Source organism: Triplophysa rosa, linkage group LG25, assembly GCF_024868665.1.
Source record: "Triplophysa rosa linkage group LG25, Trosa_1v2, whole genome shotgun sequence".
NCBI lineage: Eukaryota > Metazoa > Chordata > Actinopteri > Cypriniformes > Nemacheilidae > Triplophysa > Triplophysa rosa.
In genome coordinates this window covers 14,981,948-15,006,720 of record NC_079914.1, presented here as the reverse complement: position 1 = coordinate 15,006,720, position 24,773 = coordinate 14,981,948, and the positions used below count along the sequence as shown (strand labels likewise).

At 37.6% G+C, this 24,773-nt stretch overlaps 3 protein-coding genes and 1 long non-coding RNA gene across 14 annotated transcripts; 3 read left to right on the top strand and 1 right to left on the bottom strand.

The window, feature by feature from the left end:
* The first annotated feature begins 754 nt into the window (after nt 1-754).
* LOC130548306 (uncharacterized) lies at nt 755-7,507 on the top strand. Of its 3 annotated transcripts, none has more exons than XM_057324999.1 (12): nt 755-943; nt 2,318-2,662; nt 2,743-3,012; nt 3,086-3,214; nt 3,316-3,354; nt 3,532-3,567; nt 4,512-4,550; nt 4,631-4,672; nt 4,753-4,791; nt 5,571-5,609; nt 5,759-6,078; nt 6,169-7,507. In XM_057324999.1, the coding sequence occupies exons 2-12, from the start codon at nt 2,377-2,379 to the stop codon at nt 6,211-6,213; spliced, it is 1,284 nt and encodes a 427-aa protein (XP_057180982.1). In that variant the 5' UTR covers nt 755-943; nt 2,318-2,376; the 3' UTR covers nt 6,214-7,507. The 3 variants fall into 3 exon arrangements, with proteins under 3 accessions (XP_057180982.1, XP_057180979.1, XP_057180981.1); XM_057324996.1 differs by lacking the exon at nt 755-943 and adding an exon at nt 951-1,234; XM_057324998.1 differs by lacking the exons at nt 755-943; nt 4,512-4,550 and adding an exon at nt 951-1,234.
* A 519-nt stretch (nt 7,508-8,026) lies between these two features.
* Nucleotides 8,027-17,670, top strand: LOC130548304 (uncharacterized). Of its 9 annotated transcripts, none has more exons than XM_057324995.1 (15): nt 8,027-8,363; nt 11,302-11,643; nt 11,717-12,007; nt 12,081-12,188; nt 12,297-12,317; nt 13,432-13,533; nt 13,611-13,661; nt 13,922-13,960; nt 14,031-14,072; nt 14,152-14,187; nt 14,266-14,304; nt 14,389-14,418; nt 14,645-14,674; nt 14,938-15,287; nt 17,374-17,670. In XM_057324995.1, exons 1-15 carry the CDS (start codon nt 8,318-8,320, stop codon nt 17,386-17,388), a joined length of 1,542 nt encoding a protein of 513 aa, XP_057180978.1. In that variant the 5' UTR covers nt 8,027-8,317; the 3' UTR covers nt 17,389-17,670. The 9 variants fall into 9 exon arrangements, with proteins under 9 accessions (XP_057180978.1, XP_057180976.1, XP_057180970.1 ...); XM_057324993.1 differs by lacking the exon at nt 17,374-17,670 and adding an exon at nt 15,832-15,942; XM_057324987.1 differs by lacking the exon at nt 17,374-17,670 and having other exon boundaries at nt 14,938-15,800.
* A 1,601-nt stretch (nt 17,671-19,271) lies between these two features.
* LOC130548314 (uncharacterized) lies at nt 19,272-21,674 on the bottom strand. Its single transcript, XM_057325007.1, has 4 exons — nt 20,800-21,674; nt 20,105-20,458; nt 19,643-19,945; nt 19,272-19,569 (listed from the first exon to the last, which is right to left on the bottom strand). The coding sequence occupies exons 1-4, from the start codon at nt 20,843-20,845 to the stop codon at nt 19,427-19,429; spliced, it is 846 nt and encodes a 281-aa protein (XP_057180990.1). The 5' UTR covers nt 20,846-21,674; the 3' UTR covers nt 19,272-19,426.
* On the top strand, nt 19,458-21,863 carry LOC130548321 (uncharacterized). Its single transcript, XR_008962012.1, has 3 exons — nt 19,458-19,718; nt 19,822-20,287; nt 21,683-21,863. It is a non-coding gene; the product is annotated as an uncharacterized LOC130548321 (long non-coding RNA).
* Nucleotides 21,864-24,773: the final 2,910 nt, after the last annotated feature.

Sequence of the window (24,773 nt, the reverse complement as noted above, 5' to 3'; positions counted from 1 at the left end):
CAAATTATTTTGAACTTTAAAAAGCTAGTGCAGTTGTAAGTGATATTTTAGAGACATTTGTACCACCCTTTAAATAATAATTTTAATTTGCTTTTGATTGTGACACTTATCAGCTGTTCCTTAAATATCAGTTATTTCTAAATAGTTCAACTCCAATATGTGCAATCCCCTTGTACCTTCATTTTACATTTACAATAAAACGCAATATGATATCAACCCTATCCTGCTTCTTTTCGCTTTCATTTTAAATATATGTATGTGGTTTAGGTAATCTGATGTGATTATTTTCATTTTTAATCAAATGAAATATGATACAAAACACAATCTTTTATTGTAAAGTATAAGACGTTTGTACAATAGGGAAAAACAATACACAGGCAGTGTTTAACTAATAAATAAATACATACAGCTAGGCTGTGTATGTATAGTTATGAAACTTTGACCTCAGTCAAAATGATTAGTCTGGGAACAAATAGATTCATCAGACCAACGATTGCGCATTATGAAATGTATCAAAACTAATCATATCATGTGTTACCGCTAAAGTGGCATTAGAGCCAGCGGGCAGTTTTAGGTGTATTTGCTGACATTAAGCTGTTCTGGGCGGCGCTTGACAGCCCGGTGATCACGGGGAACTCACACCTCAGTGAAGATACACCTGTCTCTCCAAACTTGCCAAAAACACGGCTGCGTGATGACGTCAGAGTCAGTCTCGAAACAGCGTTGTCATGGTGACATTTCTACTGGCCGTGGATGTCAAGGAAGTCCCGCTACATCTGTAGACTCACGTCAGTCTCGAAACAGCGTTGTCATGGTAACATGTCTACTGGACGTGGGAGTCTCCGTCAAAGAACTCACTTCCGTATATGGACATCGCCCACTGGATAGGAGGCGTCATTCAAGTGCGAATTTATCTCCTGTTCATTTATAGATCTCGCTTATTGTAAGTTTACTCGTGAATTGTTCACTTCTCCGTCACAAAATTTATTTTATTTTATTTTTGCTGTAAGCACAGAAAAGTCGTAACTTTCACTCGGTATGAAAGTTAATCGATCGTTTTCTGATGGATGGGTGTAGCTGCGGTTCAGCCATGCATCGATATGACTTAATAACTTGACTTAAAAAAAAAAACTTTATTTCTTTTAAACATGGATTTGTATTGACCTCTCAGTCTTTATCGAAATGGACAGCCCGTTTCTCCTTTATTTAATCTTAGTAGGACTGCTTAAGAAAGGTAAGATTTTACTTCCGGTTTCATTTGGTGGATCGGCGCTTTATGTGTATGTAATTAGACACGTGTTTTAAAGTAGCGTTACATGTTGGCCTATATTAAGTGAAAAGCATAAGTTACATTATCATAAATGAAAACGTTGGCGCCCTACCGGAACAGGTGTTTTACAGATTTACTCCCTATAAACGATTCTTACCTTGAAACGGTACTTTTTTGCATTATGTTGACGTTGTACAAATAAACTTCAAACACATAGATGTCGGTTCCCTTGTGCAGATCATTCAGCTTTACGCATAGGTTTTGGTATTCCATTTTTTTAATTCAAAGAATCTTAAAGAGAGATGCAGGAGAATACATTTTAATATTACTCTCATCCCAGACAGTACAGGTACATCTGTAAGATGTCTTCTAAAGGTCTGGAAAAGATCTGCTGTGTAAAACATCTGATAAGCATCTTAGAAAGAGCAGTTTTACATAGATTGTAAATCATGACCATTTCACAGGCATTTTAGTATTGCAGATGCGCAAACGATCAAAAAATACGTCTTGCAATTGCAGATTTAAATGCAGACCTCAAATAGACGTCTGCCTGTATGTGTGCCATCAGGGATGTGTTCAGTCAAAATTCAGATCAGCACCAAACTACTAAAGTGAAGATTTATTGCACTCAAAACAACTCTCCTGAATGATGAATGCACAATATCATGTGTCTTTAGAAATACACGTTGTGATCCCAATTCATTTGGTAGTCCACTAGTCCATCACATTTGCAATTGTATATTATACTTGGTAATGTGGAATTATTTTGAGTTCACTGTTAAATCAAAGAATGTACACCATTGTCTACCCAGCAGGCAACATCGTTTTTTATGTTTCATGTACGTTAGTTTCGTCGTGTTGGGACAAATCATATTGCGCAACCTCATGAGGAGTGCATTGTTTAAATAGAACCGGTTCTGGTATCAAAACGTCATTTCATGTCCTGAAAAAGGGTGCCATTCAGTCAACGTTTTTGTCGGTTTATTGAAGAATCAACATGGGTTTGATAAATTTGTAAGGGAGCAACTGTTTCTGTATGTTCTCCAGGTGTGGAGACGCATGAAGAGACACAAGAACAGAAGACAGCAGATGTGACTCTATCAGTGATGGAGGGAGAAACTGTGACTTTAGAATCTGGTGTTACTAACATACAAAGAAATGATCTGACAGTTTGGACATTTGGAGACACTCGCATAGCTCTGATGAATAAAGAACCTGGCAAGAACTCGTTATTTGCTGGTGATGATGAGATGTTTCGAGACAAGCTACATCTGAACAATCAGACTGGAGATCTCACCATTACAAACATCAGAACTGAACACACTGGATTTTATCAACTGCAGATTCTCAGCACTGGGGATTTTTTCAGAAAATTCCTGGTTCATGTCAACGGTAAGTAGCAACTAAACATTTGGAAGTGTTGAAGGGTATTTGTAGACATGCATTACATTTTCTGTTCTCGTGTTTTCCAGCTCCCCTCCCAGTTCCTGTCATCACCAGAGACTCTTCATCTTTAAGCTCAAAATGTGTGTTGTTGTGTTCAGTGATGAATGTGTCACATGCGAGTCTCTCCTGGTACAAAGAAAACAGTTTATTGTCCAGCATCAGTGTGTCTGAACACATTGACAGCAGCATCTCTCTACATCTGGAGTGTCTGGATGATTCTTACACATGTGTGCTGAACAATCGCATCACAAACCAGACTCAACATCTCAACACTGATGACTGTCACAAGTGTTCAGGTAATATCAGCTGTGATGTTAAGTCTCTGTGTTAAGTTACAGTTATTCTAACGTCTCTATTTCCACATTATAGCACACAGCGTACACCCAGGACTTATAGCACTGATTGCTGTATTGTGTGCTTGTGTCCTGGTGGGAGTAACTGCTGCTATGATACGATTGTACTGTCAACGCAAGTCAAAAGAAAAACCCAAGCAAAACAGTGAGTTCTGTTTATGATACTCGAAGAGAAACGTGGGAGCTTTCATACGTTAAAGTAGTTAACCAGAAGAAAATGATTGAAGTTTATTCATTTTTAAACAGACCAACCTGTTGAAGAGGAGCTACGTACGCTAACTAATGGTAAGATACCATTGTACTGTGTGTACCATTGTGTTTATGAGACAATATCACATGCTGTATATCAGTCATCAGAGTGCTGATCTCAGATCAACATACAAGTATTTTGTTGAGAAATGTCGAATACACCTGTTATAGTTGACGGAAGTTTCCATTAAATTAAATCTGCTTTGTGTTCAGGTTCAATCCTCAGGACAGCTCCTGGGCCAATTTATGGTAAGATAACGTACAACTGAATCTCTCTCTGCATTTACAACAGAACATAATCTGTTGGATTTTAGTAAAGGTGGAAACGTCTTAAATGTTCCCAGACACCACACGCACGTCTGTAAGCTAAAGATCTGGAAAACATCTGCTATAAAAAACATCTGAGAAACGTCTTAGAAAGGGCAATTTTACATCACAGACATCTTCTAGACGTCCATATGACATCTGACAGGAAACGTCTCGGAGACGTATTGCAGATGATCTAGCAATAAACATACGTCTTGCAGATGTAAATGCAGACAACAAATAGCCCTGATAGCACACGTACATCTGAGAGACATCTGTTTGATGTCTGCAGTTTCATCTGCAAGACATCTGGCAGATGCTGTTTGCTCATCTGCCCTACATCTCTGAGACGTCTGCTGTCAGATGTCATATAGACCTCTAGAACAGTGGTTCTCAAACCTTTTCGTTGTAAGGCCCCCTTTGTGTTAAGTGCATCGCTTTGCGGCCCCCTATATAAAGACGTATAATCTTAACTTAGAATTTTAATTAAACCAAAAACATTCAGTTATACAATGCTGGAACCTCAATTCGTTTGGTTGGTGGTGTCATTTTTCTGATGTTTGATTGCATAAAATCTATGATAAATTTCTATATTTCATAAAATGCCACAAAATCTGTGGCCCCCCTGGATCCATCTTGGGGTCCCCCAGGAGGCCACGGCCCCCAGTTTGAGAACCACTGCTCTAGAAGATGTCTGTAAGATGTGTATGATTTAGACTGGATGTACAACAGCTCTTTCTAAGATGTTTTCCAGATCTCCAGATCTTTAGCAGACGTCTTACATACTGTATGTACCTGTGCTATCTGGGAGGAGTCTCCCAGAAGTATGTGTGCTATCAAAGTTATCTTGTCAGAAAGTTTAAAGTTTTAAGTCTGTGTTTTTTTAGTTGAAACATTTTTGGATGAAATTGATCATCGAAGCGATGGTAAGACACTGCACTCCTGAATCTCTCGGTCGGATTGTGGATATCATTACTAATCATAACTAATCTGTGTTCGTTTTCAGACCAAAGGAAAAGGTCTACCTGTGAAAATTGCTCAAGACACAGTAAGTCAAATCGTCTTTGTATTTTATTCGAAGTTACAACATCAAAACATTGAATTAAGTCTGTCATTGTTCCCGTTAAGGTTCAATTCGTTTCATGGATGATGATAAGTCAGATGATGGTAAGAGACGATGTCAATCTCAGCTACTGAATCCTGTGATGAGTTTGTGTTTCTGTGTTTGCATTCAGCCGGGGCGAATAGTCTCATCTAGAGACAGACTCACAAAGAAGTTACTGTATACAGGTGCTTAAAAGGTTCTTTACAGTGATTCCATAGAAAAAACATTTTTGGTTCCGCAAAGAATAATTCAGTCATAGGTTCTTTAAAGAGCCACTTTTTTCTTACTTTTTCTGAAGAACCTTTTGTGAAACAGAAGAAACACAGTTCTTTATGCAACCAAAAGGTTCTTCTATGGCATCAAAGACCCTTCCCTGATAACACACATACATCTGGTTTACGTCTATTTGACGTCTTCATTTACATCTGCAAGACATCCACATTACATCGTTTGCTCATCTGCAATACGTCTCAGAGATGTCTGCTGTCAGACGTCATATAGACATCTAGAAGATGTCTGTAAGATGTTTATGATTTAGAATGGATGTAAAGCTGCTCTTTCTAAGATGTTTTAGCAGATGTTTTTAAGCAGCAGATCTCCAGATCTTTAGCAGATGTATTACAGACGTTCAGACGTCTCCGAGACGTATTGCAGATGAGCAAACTATGTATTTAAGATGTCTTGCAGATGTAAATGCAGACGTCAAATAGACGTAAACCAGATGGATTGTGCTATCTGGGTTTTGAAGCACCTTTTAAAAGAGTGTAATTGTTTGTTTGTAGTTAGTTATAAATCACAATGTCAAAAGGTTTCATTAAGTCTGTGTTTTTGGTTGAAACAGGTCTGTATCCTGAGGAACAAAATGATCATTTCGAGGATGGTAAGATATTGCACGATGGTGTGCACTAAATATATGCATTTCTATTTTTTTTTCAAATCTACATCTACATAGTTGAAGCAGATTATATTTTTGAAATTCTGAAATTAAAACTGGAAAAAAATATGTAGTTGTTGTGTTTGACGTTACAGACGTAATGACAAGACTATCTGTGGAAGAGGGACACACTGTCACGCTACCCACTTTTATTGCTTCAATTGAGGATGTTGACTTCAAATGGAAGTTTGCTGAATCCAAAGCAACCGGTCACAGTATTAAATTCAAAGTCATAGTTGAAAGGACGAGAGAAAATGATGGCGAAATCTCATTTAGTACTGGGAGATTCCAAAACAGACTCCAGCTAGACAATCACACCGGATCTCTGACCCTCACAGACTTCACAGCTCAAGACGTTGGATATTATAAACTATGGATCCCCAGCAAGAGGATTTCGAAGACGTTCGATGTTACTGTAAGTAGAAAAAAAGTACATATAATGCCGTTTAATTGAGCAGAACACTACAACACCGATCATTACTCACCATCTACTATTTTTCTACAGAAAAAAGTGCTGACGCTCCAGAGAAGAAATACTTTCAATTTATAACAAGAGGAGCCCTCAATTAAACTAGAATATAACACTCCAAAGGACAGGACACATAAGCTTCATTTATACAGTCTGTTGACAGTTTGGGATTGAGAACAATATGTGACCCTGGACAACAAAACCAGTCTTATGGGTCAATTTTTCGAAATTGAGATTTTTACATAATCTGAAAGCTGAATAAATAAGCTTTCTATTGATATATGAGTTGTTAGAATAGGACAATATCTGGCTGAGATACAACGGTTTAAAACTCGGGAATCTGAGAGCGCAAAAAAATCAAAATATTGAGAAAATTGCCTTTGAAGTTGTTAATCAGGGGCACTGTGGCAGACCATCCACTCACAAAAATAAAGTTTTTATATATTTAAGGTAGGAAATTTACAAAATATCTTCATGGAACATGATCTTTACTTAATATCCTAATGATTTTTGGCATAAAAGAAAAATCGATAATTTTGACCCACACAATGTATTTTTGTCTTTTACTAAAAATGTTCCCGTGCTACTTAAGACTGGTTTTGTGATCCAGGGTCACATATGTGTCAGATTTAACAACACTGCCACAAACAACTTGCATGCTGTGAATGCATCATTTGTAATGAACAAAAACCGCATGTTTACCTCATTTAAAAGAATTAAGGAGTCTAAATAAACACTGTTATGCAGTTGACAGTTATATGTATTGACAGTTTGGAGTTTTAAGTAGTAAGAAGATTAATAGATTCAATGTTTAAAATGTATCATTTTGTCACATTAGATTTTTAGAAAATTGTTTATAATAGAATTGCAAAAATAAGTCAAAACACATTTTGAGCCTCATGTCAGGCTGCCAAGGAAACCTGCTGCCTTAAACAAAAAGAACATTTCACATGATGTAAACTGGAGAAAATAAATGAGTACGGGGGGGGTGACAGTAAGTGCTAAAACTAAAAGCATTTTAATTAAGTTATGAATGTTCTGTTGGTTGTTTGTTTGAAATGTTTCTATAGTGTTAAAAAATGAAACCGAGATTGGTTTTGGACCAGTGTTGTTTACAAAACGGCCTATACTTTATAAAACTTGTCTGTGTTGTACAGTAGTATTTTCTCAATGTATCCAAGTGTCTGATGCCAAACTTCTCTGTAGCTCAGTGGTTGGAGCATGACCCTAGCAACGCCAAGGTCATGGGTTCGATCCCAGGGAATGCACATACTACATGATAGTATCATGCAATGCAAGTCACTTGGGATAAAAGCGTCTGCCAAATATGTAAATTTGATGCTTATTTTTAATAAATCCTTATTTTAGTAGGAAAGATGTTTTGATTTTTGATGTGGTACAATGAACTGTTGGGGGAAACATTTAGTGAAAGTGATCTATTTGTCAGGTATGGTGACCCATGCCCAAAATGTGACCTCTGCATTTAGACCACGTCTGTGGTGTTTTGTCGATGATCATGGCCATATTAAGATTTAGACGCAGCCCGCTTTAATTAAAAAAATGTTTACAGCCATATACCTACAATAATTTTTTTTTTATAGCATTTCCAAACAAGAATGTAATGAATTTAATGAAAGAACTGAACGAAAAAAGTGAACATCGTTGACCTGTTGAAATGTAAATATTTCTAACATTTTTAGAAGCATCTGATTGGTTGAAAGAAACCTGCATCCAGGTTCATGCGTTCCGTGTTGGACAGTCAACCTAGTCCTAGTCCACATCCATGTATGTCAGAAGCCACGCCCATCTGCTTAATCCCCACCGCGACCCGCCCGTATATGGGCGTGGCTTCTGGCATGTTCGTGACCACTGTTCTTCAGCGCCTGGTGTTCTGACTATTTTGGGTTCAGATTTTTTGTAAGATTGGTCATGTCCTGATTTGACTTCTCCGTCGGTTTACGGGATCTTTTATCATGAGCGGTTATTCTTTAGAAAAGTCACGATAACATTCACTCGGTATGAAAGTGTACCTGCCTGTGCTGTGACTGTAGCTGGTAGGTGTGGGCACCGTTCAAGTCACGAGACCCTAAAACACACCCAGAAACGATAGGGAGCGATTCAATAATTAACCACACATTATTACATATACGTACGTTTGTATGAACTTACAAAGTTATTCACCGATATGAAGGACGCGTTTCTCCTGTTCTTGATGTCATTACACGTGAAAGGTAAAACGATTTTGCTTTCGGTTTCATTTAACCGAATCCGTGTTTTTAACTTCACGAAACACATTTTAAATAGCGTTGCGTGTGTATTAGATGTGGATTATAAGTTATGATATATGATGTGGATCAGCTGGATCACTTAATGCTTTAAACTCATATTCCACAGAGTTGAACTATGACCTAAATAGGAATTGTTAAAAACTGTTGCGTGCACAAAACTACCTGTTATTTTTTATTCTAGTTGAGGACAACACGTTTTTGCTTCCTTCCCACATTATGGTTAGAAAGTGTAGAAAATTCAGCTTTGTGCAAGGTTTTAAAAGTCACTTTAAAAATAGAATGATACTGTATAGCAGGGGTCTTCAACTACTTTTCTTTGAGGGCCAGATGATTCCAAAAGTATAAATAGGATGCGGGACAGTTTTTTTTTTTGTATTTCTGTTATTTCTTGCATTTTGTTCATTTTATACGTTACTTATAGGCCATATATTAAAAAATGCACACAAATATTGAATCCGGTATTTGTGCCTTTTCATGATATTTAATTCAAAGGGATACTGTCTCTTTAATTTTATTTTATATTCCTTGTAGCGTTAGTTTACTCAAAAATAAAATTGCTGTTAATTTATTCTCCACCATTCCACCCAAGATGTGGGTGGCATTGTTTTTTCAAGAATATAGCCTATTTATGAAGATATTTGGTCGAATTAATAAAAGTCAAATCAATGAAAGTCAAAAACGCTACATTCAGCACAAAACTAATCCCTGCCCCTTGAAGTTTAACTAGCGTATTATAAAGCGAATCAATTGATCTGTGCAAAAAAACTGAACGCTATTATCGCATCTTAGGGTGAAAACCAATCGCATTCATGTGCCCCACGTACTTAGTAGGGCAAATCTTAGTTCTTGAGGGAGACGAACAGCTGTTTTTCGTAAATTTGACAGTTTAAATCATACATAATCAGTGTTGGGTAAGTTACTCTGAAAAAGTACTTAACTACTAGTTACTAAATACATATTCAATAGTGTAATTAAATTACTGTACAAATTACTCTCTCCAAAAAGTATTTAATTACTTATTACTAATTACTTTCTATATCCTACATCAACCTTGATTAGTTAAGTGATTCAAGGATAGATATGAAACGGCTTATTTAATTCATTCAAATAAATAATATAAAACTACATAAAGTAGCATTTAAAGTACACAAATGTGAGAATTATACTTAGACTTGGAATTTTGATGTCAATTCCACTATTGCACACACAAATATTACGCAAAGTATTTAGTTTAATTACATCAGAAGTAACTGTAACTAAATTACAGAAAAATAATGAGTAATCCCTTACTTTACTTTTTCAAAGGAAAGTAATTAAATTACAGTAACTAATTACTTAGTAACTAGTTACACCCAACACTGTACATAATGAATGCAGTAATAAAAACAACACAGTTTTCCCCTTATCTGAGACAACAGTTCACGTAGTGTACCCTTCCTGCAGTTACTTTTAAGGGCACAAGACGCGTTTTGGGACGTTCTATCGCGTGCGCAAAGCGACGGCCTGTGGCTGTGGATTGCCGATTATAACGTTGTAAATAATTACGTTTCTTGGACAGACCAATCAAATCGCTTTATAAGACATCCATCGTTATGAGCCGCAGGAAATACTTTATAAATGTATATTAAATAAATACTTATTTGAAATGTTAAAGCAGGCCAGGTAAAGATGATTGGCGGGCCGCCAGTTGACTAGCCCTGCAGTATAGCATTGTAAAGATGTATTGTCTGAACATGTTATGGGTGTGATAGGGTATAGTCAGATCTCACACGATGACAGAGGGAGAACATTTCTGTTACTGCCACTGGCTTCTCACAGAAGTTGAACTGGATTGGTAAATGTGGTCAAATTGGGTTGAGTGCCAAGAGACAAGTGTAATGTACACTACCGGTCAAAGGTTTTAGAACACTTACTGACTTACGTCTCAGAGGCATATTGCAGATAAGCAAATAATAAAAACAGACATCATACAGACGTCTCCCGGATATATGCATATCAGGGTTATGTTCTGACTAAAAACTATTAAAAACAAATAAAACTTGTTGCACTTTAGTGTATAGTGTCCCCTTTGCCTAGAGTTTACAGAAATGTTCTCTCAGCATTTCATGAAGCAACTTTTTGGGGTGAGATGTTTCCATCTATTCTCTGCTCTTGTTTATCCATGATATTATAAATTAAATTAAATTTTATTTTGTAATGAACCTTTAAGTTTATATTTGCACAATATATATATTTTTGTCTTCAACGCTAATTTGAGACATTTAAGCCTACACCTTAGGGCTGGCAAACCCGATTAATTGTTATTAATCGCATCCAGAATAAAAGTTTTTGTTTACATAATATATGTTCATAAACACACATACACATACATGTATTTATATTTAGGAAATATTTACTTGTTTACCTATATTTATTTATATTTACCAATAATAATAAAAAAACGTTTTAATATATTTTTCTTAACTATATGCATGTATGTGAATGTGTTTATAAACACAAAATTAATATGTACACTACACAGACAAATATCATGTAAACGAAAACTTATTCTGGATGCATCGTTTGACAGCCCTACTTCAGATCAAAAGCATTTCAAGACAGCGAGAAACGTTTTACTCAAGTGTTCTAAAACTTTTGACTATTTGTGTCATCTAGTTTTGTTGTGTCAGGACATATCATAATATTTCCCAACCTCAGGCGCAAAAAACACCCCGTCATGTCCTAGAAAGTATTGCTTGGGAAGTCTAATGTTTATGTGTTTATTTGCTCCATGATCTTTACTGTTGTTGTCCGTTTATCAGACTCAACAACTTCATTGAATCCATTAGCTGATATTACTGACACGGAGTTGAATGAGCAACTGTTTCTGTATGTTCTTCAGGTGTGTTGCATGAAAAGACACAAGAACAGAAGACAGCAGATGTGACTCTATCAGTGATGGAGGGAGAATCTCCGACTCTAAAATCTGGTATTAGAGAAATACAGAGAGATGATCTGACAGTTTGGACATTTGGAGACACTCGCATAGCTCTGATGAATAAAGAACCTGGCAAGATCTCGTTATTTGATGGTGATGATGGGATGTTTAGAAATAAGCTACATCTGAACAATCAGACTGGAGATCTCACCATTACAAACATCACAACTGAACACACTGGATTTTATCAACTAGAGATTATCAGCAGTGGGGTTTTATCTAAGAGATTCACGGTAACTGTTAGTGGTGAGTAACTTGTCATTTCACGTGTCTTAGATGGAAAGAAACACTATAAAAGTCTTTTTGTTTTGTTTTACAGCTTATCTGCCTGTTCCCATCGTCACCAAAGTCTCTACACAAAACTCATCATTGATCTCAAAATGTGTGTTGTTGTGTTCAGTGATGAATGTGACACATGTGAGTCTCTCCTGGTACAAAGGAAAGAGTTTATTGTCCAGCATCAGTGTGTCTGATCTCAACATCAGACTCTCTCTACCTCTGGAGGTGGAATATCAGGACACAAACACATACAGATGTGTCGTCAACAATCCCATCACAAACCACACACAACATCTCAACATCACTCATGTCTGTGGCATCATTCCTCCAGGTAATATCAGTTGTGATATCAAGTCTCTGTGTTGAGTTACAGTTATAACAATTAATCTTTATTTGTATTATAGTACATGGTCTACACCCAGGTTATATAGTACTGATGTGTGTTATAGCCACAGCTCTTGCTGTGGTTGGGGTTTACTGTCAGTCAAAGTCTGGAAAAGCGAAACACAACGGTAAGTTTAATAATGCCTAATTAAAGTAAGACCTTTGTTGAGTTAATATTTTAAAATCTAATCAGTAAATATAGTGCGAGTGAATATATTATTATCATTTTCCAACAGGCCATCCTGATGTACCAAATGGTAAGAGAAAATTGTGTTTATGTGTACATCCTAAAAGAAGTGCTTTAATAAAGAGCAGTTTGTATTCTAAAAAAGATACGCAAACAATCCAGATTAATGCTTTCTTACAGTATTAAAAATGATTGAAGTATTGTCAACTATTTCATTAAACAGTGACGAATTTAACACATACATATCCTATGTCTGAAAGTGAAAAGATCTGAGATATATTATCAATAGGAAATCCCATTTTTTATTTATAGGTAGTGGATGCAATGGACCTATCGGTAAGCCCCCGCTCCCCTTAGTTACTGTTGCTACCCCAGACAAGCGACCGGAGTTCCTAATGTCTTTAAATGGCAGCCGTCAGTGTGGAAACCTTGTCCGAAGATGTTTTTGGTACATTTTGGACACACTCTGTCGTTGAGGAGAATTCAAGTGGGATTAAAATATGCCTTGGAGGAATAAATAAAACTATTTTAAAATAAATATGGTGGATAACAACTTTAATTCGGAAGCGATGCAAGCGGTAGAAGCCTCATGTTACGATCTAGGATCAACCGATCGTGTACCTCGGGGTAAAATTAAATGAGTTTACATTTAACCAGTTTAATATGGAGAGACACTGAAATGTAGACCTTCGTTTATGACCTACGATGTACATGCTGTGAGAACTTGTTTTAGCCAGAGATACGATACTGAAGCATAAGATGACATTAACGATCTGCAGATAGAAACTATAACTTAGTGAAAGTATGACAACCAGAAAATAAATGTTTTTGTTGGTTACTGCGCCCACATTTTGCTCTTTTTGTGTGGGTTTAGGAAATTGAATGAAATAAATTCCATTTCTCATCCTCCCAGGACACCTGGAATTAGTGTTACAAGTACCCCAGGCACATCGTTTTATCATTTTTGTAGCATAAACACCATAAAACCGCTGAGAGCTTCGGATCTTACAATGTTTCTCTATGGCGCTGAAACCTAAAGTTGTCCGAGTTCTGGTCCCCATGCAACTCATATTCAACTGCCATTGGCTGATCTGCGTTCGAGGGGAGGGGCTTACCGATAGGTCAACTATATTTTGAAGATGAATGGTTTTTATTTATAAAGTCTATGATTATCGTTTAAACAGGTCACATTCAATTACCTAACTACAGATGTCAAATGGAATATTTAGTAGGATTGATAGATATTGAAAGTGACGATCTTGGTCCAGTTTCTGAGCAATGCTGTGGTAAGAACTGCTAAATCTCTCTGCAAGCTTGTGTTTGTACGAATCTGCATTAACAACGGGTCTATGTTTGCTGTCAGCGAGAACATATTTATTGAGCAAGCCTAATGAGGAAGATGTTCCGCAAAGATGTAAGTTATTGTCCAAGTACATGTTCTTAAAGTTGATTTTAATCTTCAGTTAAATACTTGATTCTCTCAATCTTCATGCATGCTTGCGTTTGTACAAATCAGAATTTACAACTTATTGTCTATGTTTGCTTGATGATAAGATGCTGTATGACTCAAGACACAGAACATGATCTGTTTAAGGTTTAATCTAGAGACAGATCTACAAAGACGTTGCTTTTACAAGCCAATTATGTGTTACAATGTCGGCTCTTTTTAAACAGACCCAAATAATGAGGATGAAGTTGATCTGCATAGTGATGGTAAGGCATTACTGAATCTCTCTGTGTGCTTGTGTAAATCAACATTTACAGCAAATGCGTTTGTTTTTAGCACAGGGGGAAATATCTGAACAGGAGAACTGTTCAACATGCAGTAAGTTACCGTAGAAATGCGTCATTAAAAGACGTTATGATGTCAAACTGTTTCATTGAACTGTCTGATTGTTGTTCAGGTTCAATTCCTTGGAAAGAATATATGCCAAATGACGGTAAGATACTGTATTAGTCTCAGATACTGAATGCTGTTGCGAGCCTGTGTTTGTATAATCTGATCTGTTTGGTTTCAGCAGGGACGGAAACGTCTATAGAAACAGATTCACAAAGCAGTAAGTTACTGTTTGTATTTAGACAATTATGAGAAACTACAGTGTTTACAAGGTTTAAGACTGTGTTTTTTAATAATCTTACAGATCGGATTAATGAGGATCAGCAAAATGATGGTAAGATATTGTATTGTGCAGAATCTGTGCAATCGCTGAATCGCTGTGTGCTTGTGTAAACCAGCATTTACGGTAAATGCAGTAAGTTACTGTACAAATGTGTCATTATAAGACGTTACGGTGTCAAACTGTTTATCTGATTGTTGTTAAGGTTCAATTCCTTGGAAAGAATATATGCCAACCTACAACAATGTCAAACGGTTTTAAGTCTGTGTTTTTCTTACAGATCGAAACATTGAGAATCAGCAAAATGATGGTAAGATACTGTACTACAGAACCTTACTGTGTACGTTTTATTTTCTCATCATTGTCTGTGTTTTTTGGTTGGTCTGTATCATGAGGAAGATGATGGTAAGACATCGGTTGCGCTGAATCTGTGTGATTGCGGTTATAACAGCATTACGTCAAGCTGTTTTACAAGTAATGTGTTAGATTTAAAAGTTGTCCTGTTCAACACGACTAGGACTCCTAAAAATTGTGTCTGATCTGTCTAATAAACTCTCTCTGATTGTTTTTCAGATGTCTTTGTCGTGGCTACAGATGCGATACGGAATTTAACTGTCAAAGAAGGACAGTCTGTCACTCTAAGCGCTGATGTTACAACGATTGAGGAGGACGATGTGATATTGTGGACGTTTGCTGAATCTACAGAATGCAATCAGACCGTTGAATTTAAATCCATAGCCGGAAGGACGAAAGCAAACGAATGGGAATATCTATGCGGTTATGAGAGATTCAGAGACAGACTCCAGCTAGACAATCAGACCGGATCTCTGACCATCACAAACGTCAGATGTGTAGATGCTGGACTTTATAAACTATGTATGCCTAGAATGAAGACTTGGAAGACATTTATTGTTGCTGTTAAAGTAAGTGTGTATCATGTAATCAAATATAAAAATAAACATTTCTGTAGTATTCGTGTGTATAAATCAGTAGTTCTCAAACTGGGGGCCGTGGCCCCTGGGGGGGCCCCGAGGTGGATCCAGGGGGCCACAGATTTTGTGGCATTTTATGAAATATAGAAATTGTTCATAGATTTTATGCAATCAAACATCAGAAAAATAAGACCACCAGACAAAAGAATTGATGTTTCAGCATTGTATAACCGAATATGTTTTTGTTTAAATAAAAATGTTAAATTTAAGATTATAAGTCTTTATTTGGGGGGCCGCAAAGCGATGCACTCTACACAAAGGGGGCCTCACAACGAAAAAGTTTGAGAACCACTGGTATAAATCACGGGATGCGATTTTTCCTTCTGTCAACTAGTTTATCAAGTGTCCTGATTCATACAGTGGTTCGTTTTTACAAACCGCGGCAAAAAATATGCAACGTAACTACAATAACTACAATGCTATTTAATCATTTGATAGATTCTCTCGTTTATCCTGTTGTCATTTATTTACACAGCCAAAGATCCAGAGACGAAATACTGTCGAATGATAACAGAAGAGGAGCCCACTACTACAGTAGTATAAAAACACTGTGAATGACACAACATTCACGTTGTTTGGGTCGGGACTCACAAACAGATCAAGTGGCTTGAAAACTGTTTTCACGAACAAATAACCGAAGTTGTGCGCACAGTGTGAATTTGTCCATCACAATTCCGTTTACAGTTAACACTAGTTTGTGTTCATTATGTGGCATGCTTCATAAATGTGAATCACCTACGAAGGGGCCGAGCACCTGAAGAAACTCAGACAGAGCAGGAGATATAGGTTACATGACCATAATGTGTTAAGCTATAAATATAGGCCTAGCTTATATATAATATATATATATATACACTACATCAGGGGAAAATTAGCTTGGTAAATTAGTGGCATATAAGCCTTAGTTAGTTTCTTTGTATTGTTGTGTAAATCATGTGACGCAGAGAGAAGCTGCAAAAAAACTCCACAGGCCTTTACATTCATTTACAAGCATTGCGTTTATCAAAGGAATCTAACTGCAAAAACTGAACTATAGACAGAATCATTTGTGACTTCTCAGGTGGTGTTGCGGCATGGTTATAAAGAACATTTCAATACATAAAACAAGTATTGATGCAACATTTCTTCTGGTATGGCAGCACCAGCTTTATTAACCTGGAATATGAAAATCTGTAGTTTGAATTGATCACAATAACAACAATATCAGATTTCATACATTCCTATACAGTATTTCTCTACAAACAATTGACAAGCTGTGTGTGACTGCTTATGTGCCTTAACTACATTTATAATGAACAAAAACGTCATGCTAACCTGATTCATGCTAACTTAAATGCATATAAGCTGAATGAATATAATAAACGTTCGTTTATTAACGTTCAAGGTCAGCCATGTCTTCATGAGACCTGTTGACCCACATATTGTGAGTCTGGAGTTTTACAAATACTGTAATGAGATGCTGTTCTGTTTCCTGTCATTTTGTCATATTAGCGTTTTAGAATAGTGTTTTTATTAAAAGTTCTCAACGAATTTGTCATGGTGCACCAGCTAATTTTAACAAGAAAGAATCTAAACTCTAGTCCGTCATAACTTTACACATTATGTGGATTCAAAAAATAATTGGAAAAACACCAGCAGGGGGCGACATTAACTGCTGTAAAGTCTGTTGTGGAAGTCAAGTTATATATCAAGTCAAGTTGTATGGGTAATATATGCATCTTTGACAATTATGTAATTGTTTATACTTTATAAAGTACACTTTTTAACTAAACGTTTTCTATGCTTGTTGTCAATAAAGCTTATTTTGATGAGGACTCTTTCAAGTGACTATAATTTACCAATTCAATCCTTTAAATGAGTAGAAACAGATAAAAAGCAAGTAGTAAGTAATCTAGTGTAAAAAAGCTGATTTAATACATTTTGTTCTTAAAACATTCGCTGGACCCTCAATTGTTGAACATAGAAAATGTGATTCATCAGTGAGAATCTGATGTCTGATCTCTTCTCTCCTGTTCAGCTCATCTGGATCTGATCTCATAAATCAGAACAACTACAGTAGCGATGCCCACCAGAACAGAGACGACCAATCGGATCACAGCTCCAGTACCGTTACAACAGAAGACACAGTCTGAGAAAAGAAAAACAAGATGAATCAGAGATCGGCTGAACGAATAAACACAAACGTCACGTGTGACTCACCTGAACACGTGTGACAGACATCATTGATGTTGAGATGTTGAGTCTGGTTTCTGAACGGATGGCTCAGCACACATCTGTATGTGTTTGTGTCCTGATGTTCCACCTCCAGAGGTAGAGAGAGTCTGATGTTGAGATCAGACACACTGATGCTGGACAATAAACTCTTTCCTTTGTACCAGGAGAGACTCACATGTGACACATTCATCACTGAACACAACAACACACATGTTGACACTGAAGATCTTTCTGATGATGAAGAACATTGAGAAGAGTCTCTGATGATGACAGGAACGGGCAGACGAGCTGGAATAAAATGGTTCGATTGACTTGAATTTTTTGTTGCGTATACGTAATTGTAAACGATAAGAGTAAATCTCTACTCACCATAGACATAAACATTGAAATCATGTGAGATGAAACCTTTCCTGAAGATGGTTAACTGATAAAGTCCAGAGTCTTCAGTTTTGGTGTTTGTGATGGTGAGAGATCCAGTCTGATCATCCACCTGCAGTCTGTCTCTGAACATCCCATCAAGAACATCAGCATATATTAAGATGTCTTTGGTTGCGGTATCAAATCTAGCTATGACGGGCCCAAACTTCCAAAGACCAGAAGGCCGCTCCCGATAACATCAGTGTTTAGAGTGACAGAATCTCCCTCCATCACTGACACAGACTTCACTTCACACACATCTAAAGAACAGAATTAGCGTTTGTCGCAAATGTTAACATTGACGTCTGTATTTCAAATTAGGCTATCTGTGTGTTTTCGGGTGAAGATCATAAAGAGCGATCCGATTTTCTTTTTGAAATATTTAGTGTTTTAGCTTCAGGTTTTTATATAAGGAACATTCCGATAAATGTAAAAAACAGAATCGCTGAATGTCTCCCAAACATAGAAACTCAAACTAGATCTTATCTATTTAGGAATACCAGTGAAGGCAAAGTCCCCAAACACCGTCATGAAAGTCATAAAACACATCTCAAAAACTCACCGATCAGATGCCACATGAACAAATAGAACAAACATCTCTGAAGCATTTTCTTTAACCGTTTCAGTTCAGAATTCTGAAAAGACAAACTTCTCAAACTCATGAAGTGAGATTACTCGGCGAAAGCTCAGCAAAAGCAGTGTGTCAGAGGAAGGAACAGGACGCTTCTTCTGACATGTTTTACATTGCATCATTACTTCCTCCTGTCACACACAAATGACTGAAGAACTAAGATCTTCCATTATGAGTGACATATTATTTCATGTAAAGTTGAAATTTAACAGATATTGTCTTCATGTCTGGATCCATCAGCTGTTTACTTCTTACTTTGTGAGTTTAACTGTGAGTTCCCACAGATCGATGATAAGATAAATGAATGAATGACTTTTTTTTAAGATGCTAAATGCCCCTTTTGTCGTACTTCGGATGCCACTTAAAGCTGAAAAACTGTTGGAGGAATCAATGAGCAGCTGCCCAGATACAGGTACAGTACAGGTACGTCTGTAAGAAGTCTTGCAGACGAACAAACATAAAAAAGACGTCTTGCAGATGTAAATGCAGACATCAAAGAGACGTCTCCGAGATGTATGTGTGCCATCAGGGTGCTGTTGAGATGAATGTCAATGTGAACAGTTTCTGCAGGTTTTGTGAACGCGTCTTTAAAGTGAACTTCTGATTAAATCTCTCCATGTTTAACAATAAAACACGGTGAGACGTTTGCAACTCAGAATGAAAGATTTATTCCTTTATTTAGCAAACTGTTGTAGCGTTAAAGTGTGCAGATCGTTCACGTGATTAAAATAAACAATGAAGTACTTTCAAACAGCAAAGACACAAAATGTGTTGTGATGTTCTGGGGGCGTGGCCTCCACTCCATGATCTACGATCTTCTCTCCTGTTGGTCTCTTCTGGATCTGATGTCATAAATCAGAACAATAAGAGCAGCTACAGCAGCCACGCCCACCAGAGCAGAGACGGCCAATCGCATGACACCCTCGGTAGTATCACAACAGTTGACACAGTCTGAGGACAGAAGAAACGAAATGAAATAGATCGGCTGCATGAATCAACACAAACATCACCTGACGTGACTCACCTGAACACTTGTGACAGACATGAGCGATGTCGAGATGTTGAGTCTGGTTTCCGAACGGATGGCTGATCACACATCTGTATGTGTTTGTGTCCTGATTTTCAACATCCAGATGTAGAGACATGATGCTATTTAGATCAGACACACTGACGCTGGACAGTAAACGGTTTCCTTTGTACCAGGAGAAAGTCGCACGTGGGACATTCAACACTGAACACAACAACACACATTTTGAGACTGAAGATCCTTCTGACGCTGGAGGATTCTGCGGACAGTAACTGACGATGACAGGAACAGGAAGACGAGCTAGAAAACACGAGCAAAGAACAAAGATCAAGAAATCAGAAATGTAAACCTCATTGTAAAGTGTCGCCCGTCATTTGTGCGCGTGTGTGTAAAAAGCGGTTGTTAAACAAATTTAAAGTATAAAGATGGCATTGCATTTCAAAAGTAAATCTTTATCACCATAAACATTAACATAGAATTTGTATGATGTCACTCTAATGGCGTCGCTGATCCGGGAGCTGCTGGTGGTGATCATCACATAAAGTCCGGAGTGTTGAGTCGTGATGTTTGTGATGGTGAGAGATCCGGTCTGATTGTCCACCTGCAGTCTGTCTCTGAACATCCCATCATGAACATCAGCAGGTATGACGATCTTTTTATTCTCTGTGTAGAATTGAACTAGGAGAGACTCTTGAGATCCAAACGTCCACTCTATCTTATAAAGCCTGTATATGCTTTCATAAATATTATACAGAGAGATAGAATCTCCCTCCATCACTGACTTTTCTTCACATGTATTACCATAAAACACACCTGCAGAACACAGACAAATAAGGTTGGTTATAGATTAAAACAGTTTTTTATCGGAACTGTGGTGTTTTTTTGAGTTCATGGAAATGAAAGATCTGACGGCAGCAACATATTTTCTGATAGGCTACTGTAAAGACACAAATAACAACACGACTTTTACTCTAAATGACAATAATGACACACTAGACACACAGGCTCAAAACCTTTACGTTTTTATATAGAGGACATTGTGAAGAATCAGAATCATTTAATTTCTTGCAAACACCCAGTATATAGACAGAAAAATAACAGTGAATGCAAATAAGAGCGAAAGAATTAAAGAGATTTACACATTTATAACTCACCGTTCACACGCCACGTGAACAAACAGAACACAAATGTGTGAAACATTTTCTTCAACCGTTTCAGTCCAGAAATCTGAAAGGACGAACTCCTCAAACTCTTGAAAGCTGATGTTTGGCAGTAAATGATATCTGAATAGATCTTCTGAAGAGATTTCGCAAACAGGAAGGAACAGGACTCTCAAAACCCAAACCTCTCAAAACACATCACTTTTTTGTGTGTTTCGCTCTTTTAAAAAGGGTTGAAAGGGTCTATACAGCACATGACCATACTGAAAGGTTCTTACGAGAACCATACTTTTTTATCAAAAGAAGCCTTTTCAAACAAAAAGAAACTTTAGTCAAACAAAACGGTTGTTCGGATGTTAAATGTTTTTATAAAGCCGTTTATCCATTTAACTGAGCTACAACAGAGAAATTTCTGGATCTAAAGTCAAAACCACAGAACCGTACAGTTTGTGAATGGTCTGTAATGGAGAATGATCCTGTATGTTTTTTTCACATTCGATATTAACAGTTGTTTGTTTGAACACTCATTTGATTCTAATACATTTACATTTGGAAGGCACTTTTATTGGCGTAGACGGCATTATAAGGCATTTGTGACAAAAACAAATAAATCAATAAAATTGCAATGGAGTCTATTCAATACATTGATTAAATATGTCTAGACTTCTTATTTTAACATGAATAACTTGTTTGTTAGTTCTCTGAGTGAAATAAAAATGATGAAGCACAGAAAGAGTCGAAAGAGGCCAAATGTGTTTTCGTGTTCAGTCACTAGGGGGCGTGTCCTCCAGTCCTGTCATGACTCACCAGAATTAACTGAAAATATCTCTAGATGAAGTGTGTTTGGAGATGATCTATGATCTTCTCTCCTGTTCAGCTCTTCCGGATCTGATGTCATAAATCAGAACAAGAAGAGCAGAGACGACCAATCGGAGCACAGCATCAGTGGTGGGCCTATCACAATAGTTGAGCTGAAGATGGACTGAAGAGAGAAAAACCAAGATGAAACAGAGATCGGCTGAACGAATAAACACAAACATCACGTGTGACTCACATGAACACTTGTGACAGACATCATTGATGTTGAGATGTTGAGTCTGGTTTCTGAACGGATGGCTCAGCACACATCTGTATGTGTTTGTATCCTGATGTTCCACCTCCAGAGGTAGAGACATGGTGGTACTCAGGTGAGTCACACTGATGCTGGACAATGAACTGTTTCCTTTGTGCCAGGAGAGACTCACATGTGACACATTCATCACTGAACACAACAACACACATTTTGACACTGAAGATCTTTCTGATGATGAAGAACATTGAGAGTTTCTGATGATGACAGGACGGGCAGATGAGCTGAAAAAAATTCGTTAGAAATCACACATGTTCACTGTGTTCGAATCCGCCTCCTGATCTCCTATATAGTGCACTGTTTCGGGTGTCTGCCATTTTGAAAGTGAAATTGACCTATTAGTCTGATATGGTGACCCATACCCGAAAATGTGACCTCTGCATTGAACCCATCCAGAGAGTAGTGAACACACGCACAGCAAGTGGTGATCACACTTACACCCGGAGCAGTGGGCAGCTATCACTGCAGTGCCCGGGGAGCAAGTAGGGGTAAGGTGCCTTGCTCAAGGGCACCTCAGTCGTTACCCGCCGGCCCTGAGAATCGACCGGCAACCTTCTGGTCACGAGTCCGACTCTCTAACCATTAGGCCACGACTGCCCCCATTTTGTAGTGCTGTCTAAATTCTGAGTGAACAACTCATTCCCTACATTTGTTCACTACTTTTTACCCACAAGGCACTGTGATTTTGAGTGTACATCCGATCCGGATGGAGGACTTGAATCAAGCGAAATGATATATCCTCGCTCTCTTCAAAGCGTTGTCAATAGGCCTTTTTTCAATTCCAAGAACGCAAAGAACAGACTTGTGTTCTCGTGGAGACCGGTCTTGTGAGGCAACCTCGGAAGAAGGAACTCAGTTGGGACACGCCGCGATGATTTCTGGGACTTCAAGCGGGTTCGGTACGCGCGAGGCTGCATGCGATGCATCCTTGATATCAAGAACACATCCAGGTGCTTCCATGCATTATCTGCGCTTGTTTTCTTGAGTATTGGAGCCGGCGGTTGATGATGACGTAGAGCGAGAACACGAGCAGCACACAAGATTGCTGAAGAACACATATTAAGAAACAGCCAATAGAATACCTCAGAGATGACATATTTTTGTATGCAAAACCGAGGAGCGAGTTAGCATTCAGCCCCAAAGTCAATGGTTTTTGTGGGTTTTTGTGCCTAAAAATAAGGACTGTGGGTAACAAGACCTCTAAATATTTTCACGTTTTATTCTATGACACAAAACACGCCAGTTATAACCCGCTCGTGATTTTTAAAGCTTTATCATAAAAACAGAGATTGCTAGCAGGTTGCTATAAAAGCAATTACATCCTTTGGCGGGGACGTTTAACATCATTGCACGTAAAAAAACGCAACATAGGAACAAATCTCTAAAAACGTGGATGGGGACACATCTATGGAGTCATTAATTACCAAGGAACACATTTTTAATAAAGTTTGAGAAAGTTGTCGGAGGCTTGGTGGTGGTGTCTTTGATATCGAGCCACCATAGTGTAGTCTGTTTATAGCCTCGTGTTAGCTTTTTACTTCTGCCGATTGTATTTAGCAAATACTGTGTTCATCTGTAAATATTATCTTGATATACAAAAGGTGTAAGCATCATAAATTTTTGTTAATCACAGAGCTTATTTTTGTGACCGCTATAGGAAAAATGCATAGGCTTTCGGTCGAGGGAACCAGTGCGCCGCGAACTTCCGGGTTGGCCTTTCACTTTCACTTTCATGATGACCTCTAACATTGGTCATGACTCTAGCATCGACTGAGATCCCACTGGCTTCTGCGTTGATTCTAGTTATGAGAGTATTTTGAGGTCCAAACACCCACAGTATCAGATCACCACTCTGTATTTGAGTGAGATGAGTGTGTTAAGTGACAGAATCTCCCTCCATCATTGACAATGACTTCACTTCATCTGGATCAACACCAAACACACCTGTAGACACTGAGACGAGGTTTGTCGCAGTCACATTTTAACCGTTTGTATTTCAACTAAGAATGAAGAATGTCTAAAAGAAACTACATCTTGTTGAACAACTGCGTCTTCGTGGTGTTTCTGAGTTAAGATGATTGAAGATCAACATGAAAATTCTGATGGCTGCAAAACTTTGAGGACCTTAATTCAGACTAGATCAAAGTAATACATTTTGTTTAGGAATTACAGTAAATGCGAAGGCTGTAAAATACAAGGAGTGAACGAATTGACAGCATAAAAACACATTTATAACTCACCAATAAGACTGCACATGAACAAACAGAACAAAAATGTGTGAATCATTTTCTTCAACTTTGTCAGTCTGGAAATCTGAAATTAAACTCCTGAAACACTTGAAAGATGATAAACACTTTGTTCGCGATAAAATCATGAATATACTGATAAGTCCTCTTTTGTAAAGTATTGGTAAACTCAGCTAAAACTAACTGCTTGTGTTTGTCTGTGTGTGTACTAGCACACAGGCGTTTCTTTTCTCACATTGTCACGTGTACATGTATTTTAGTAAGAGGAAGGAACAGGACTGCTGAGAAACATTTAACATAGGTCTATTTCTTTTGTGTTTTCATCCATCTATTGCTTTATCTGCTACTCGCATATGCTTGTATAAAGACCTTAAAGTATTATTTATATCTGATGTTATTTCATTTAAAGTTGATATTAAATATAGCATTATTGTTTCTGTTAAATATTTTCCACTAAATCTAAAAATGGTCAAAAAATGTACCCAAGCTGCTGGGACGTTACCCTTTCTAAAAGTACACGTTGGCACCTAAAGAGGGCATATTATTACCTCAAAGGTACACGTTGGTACCAAATGTATTGCAAAATTAATTGT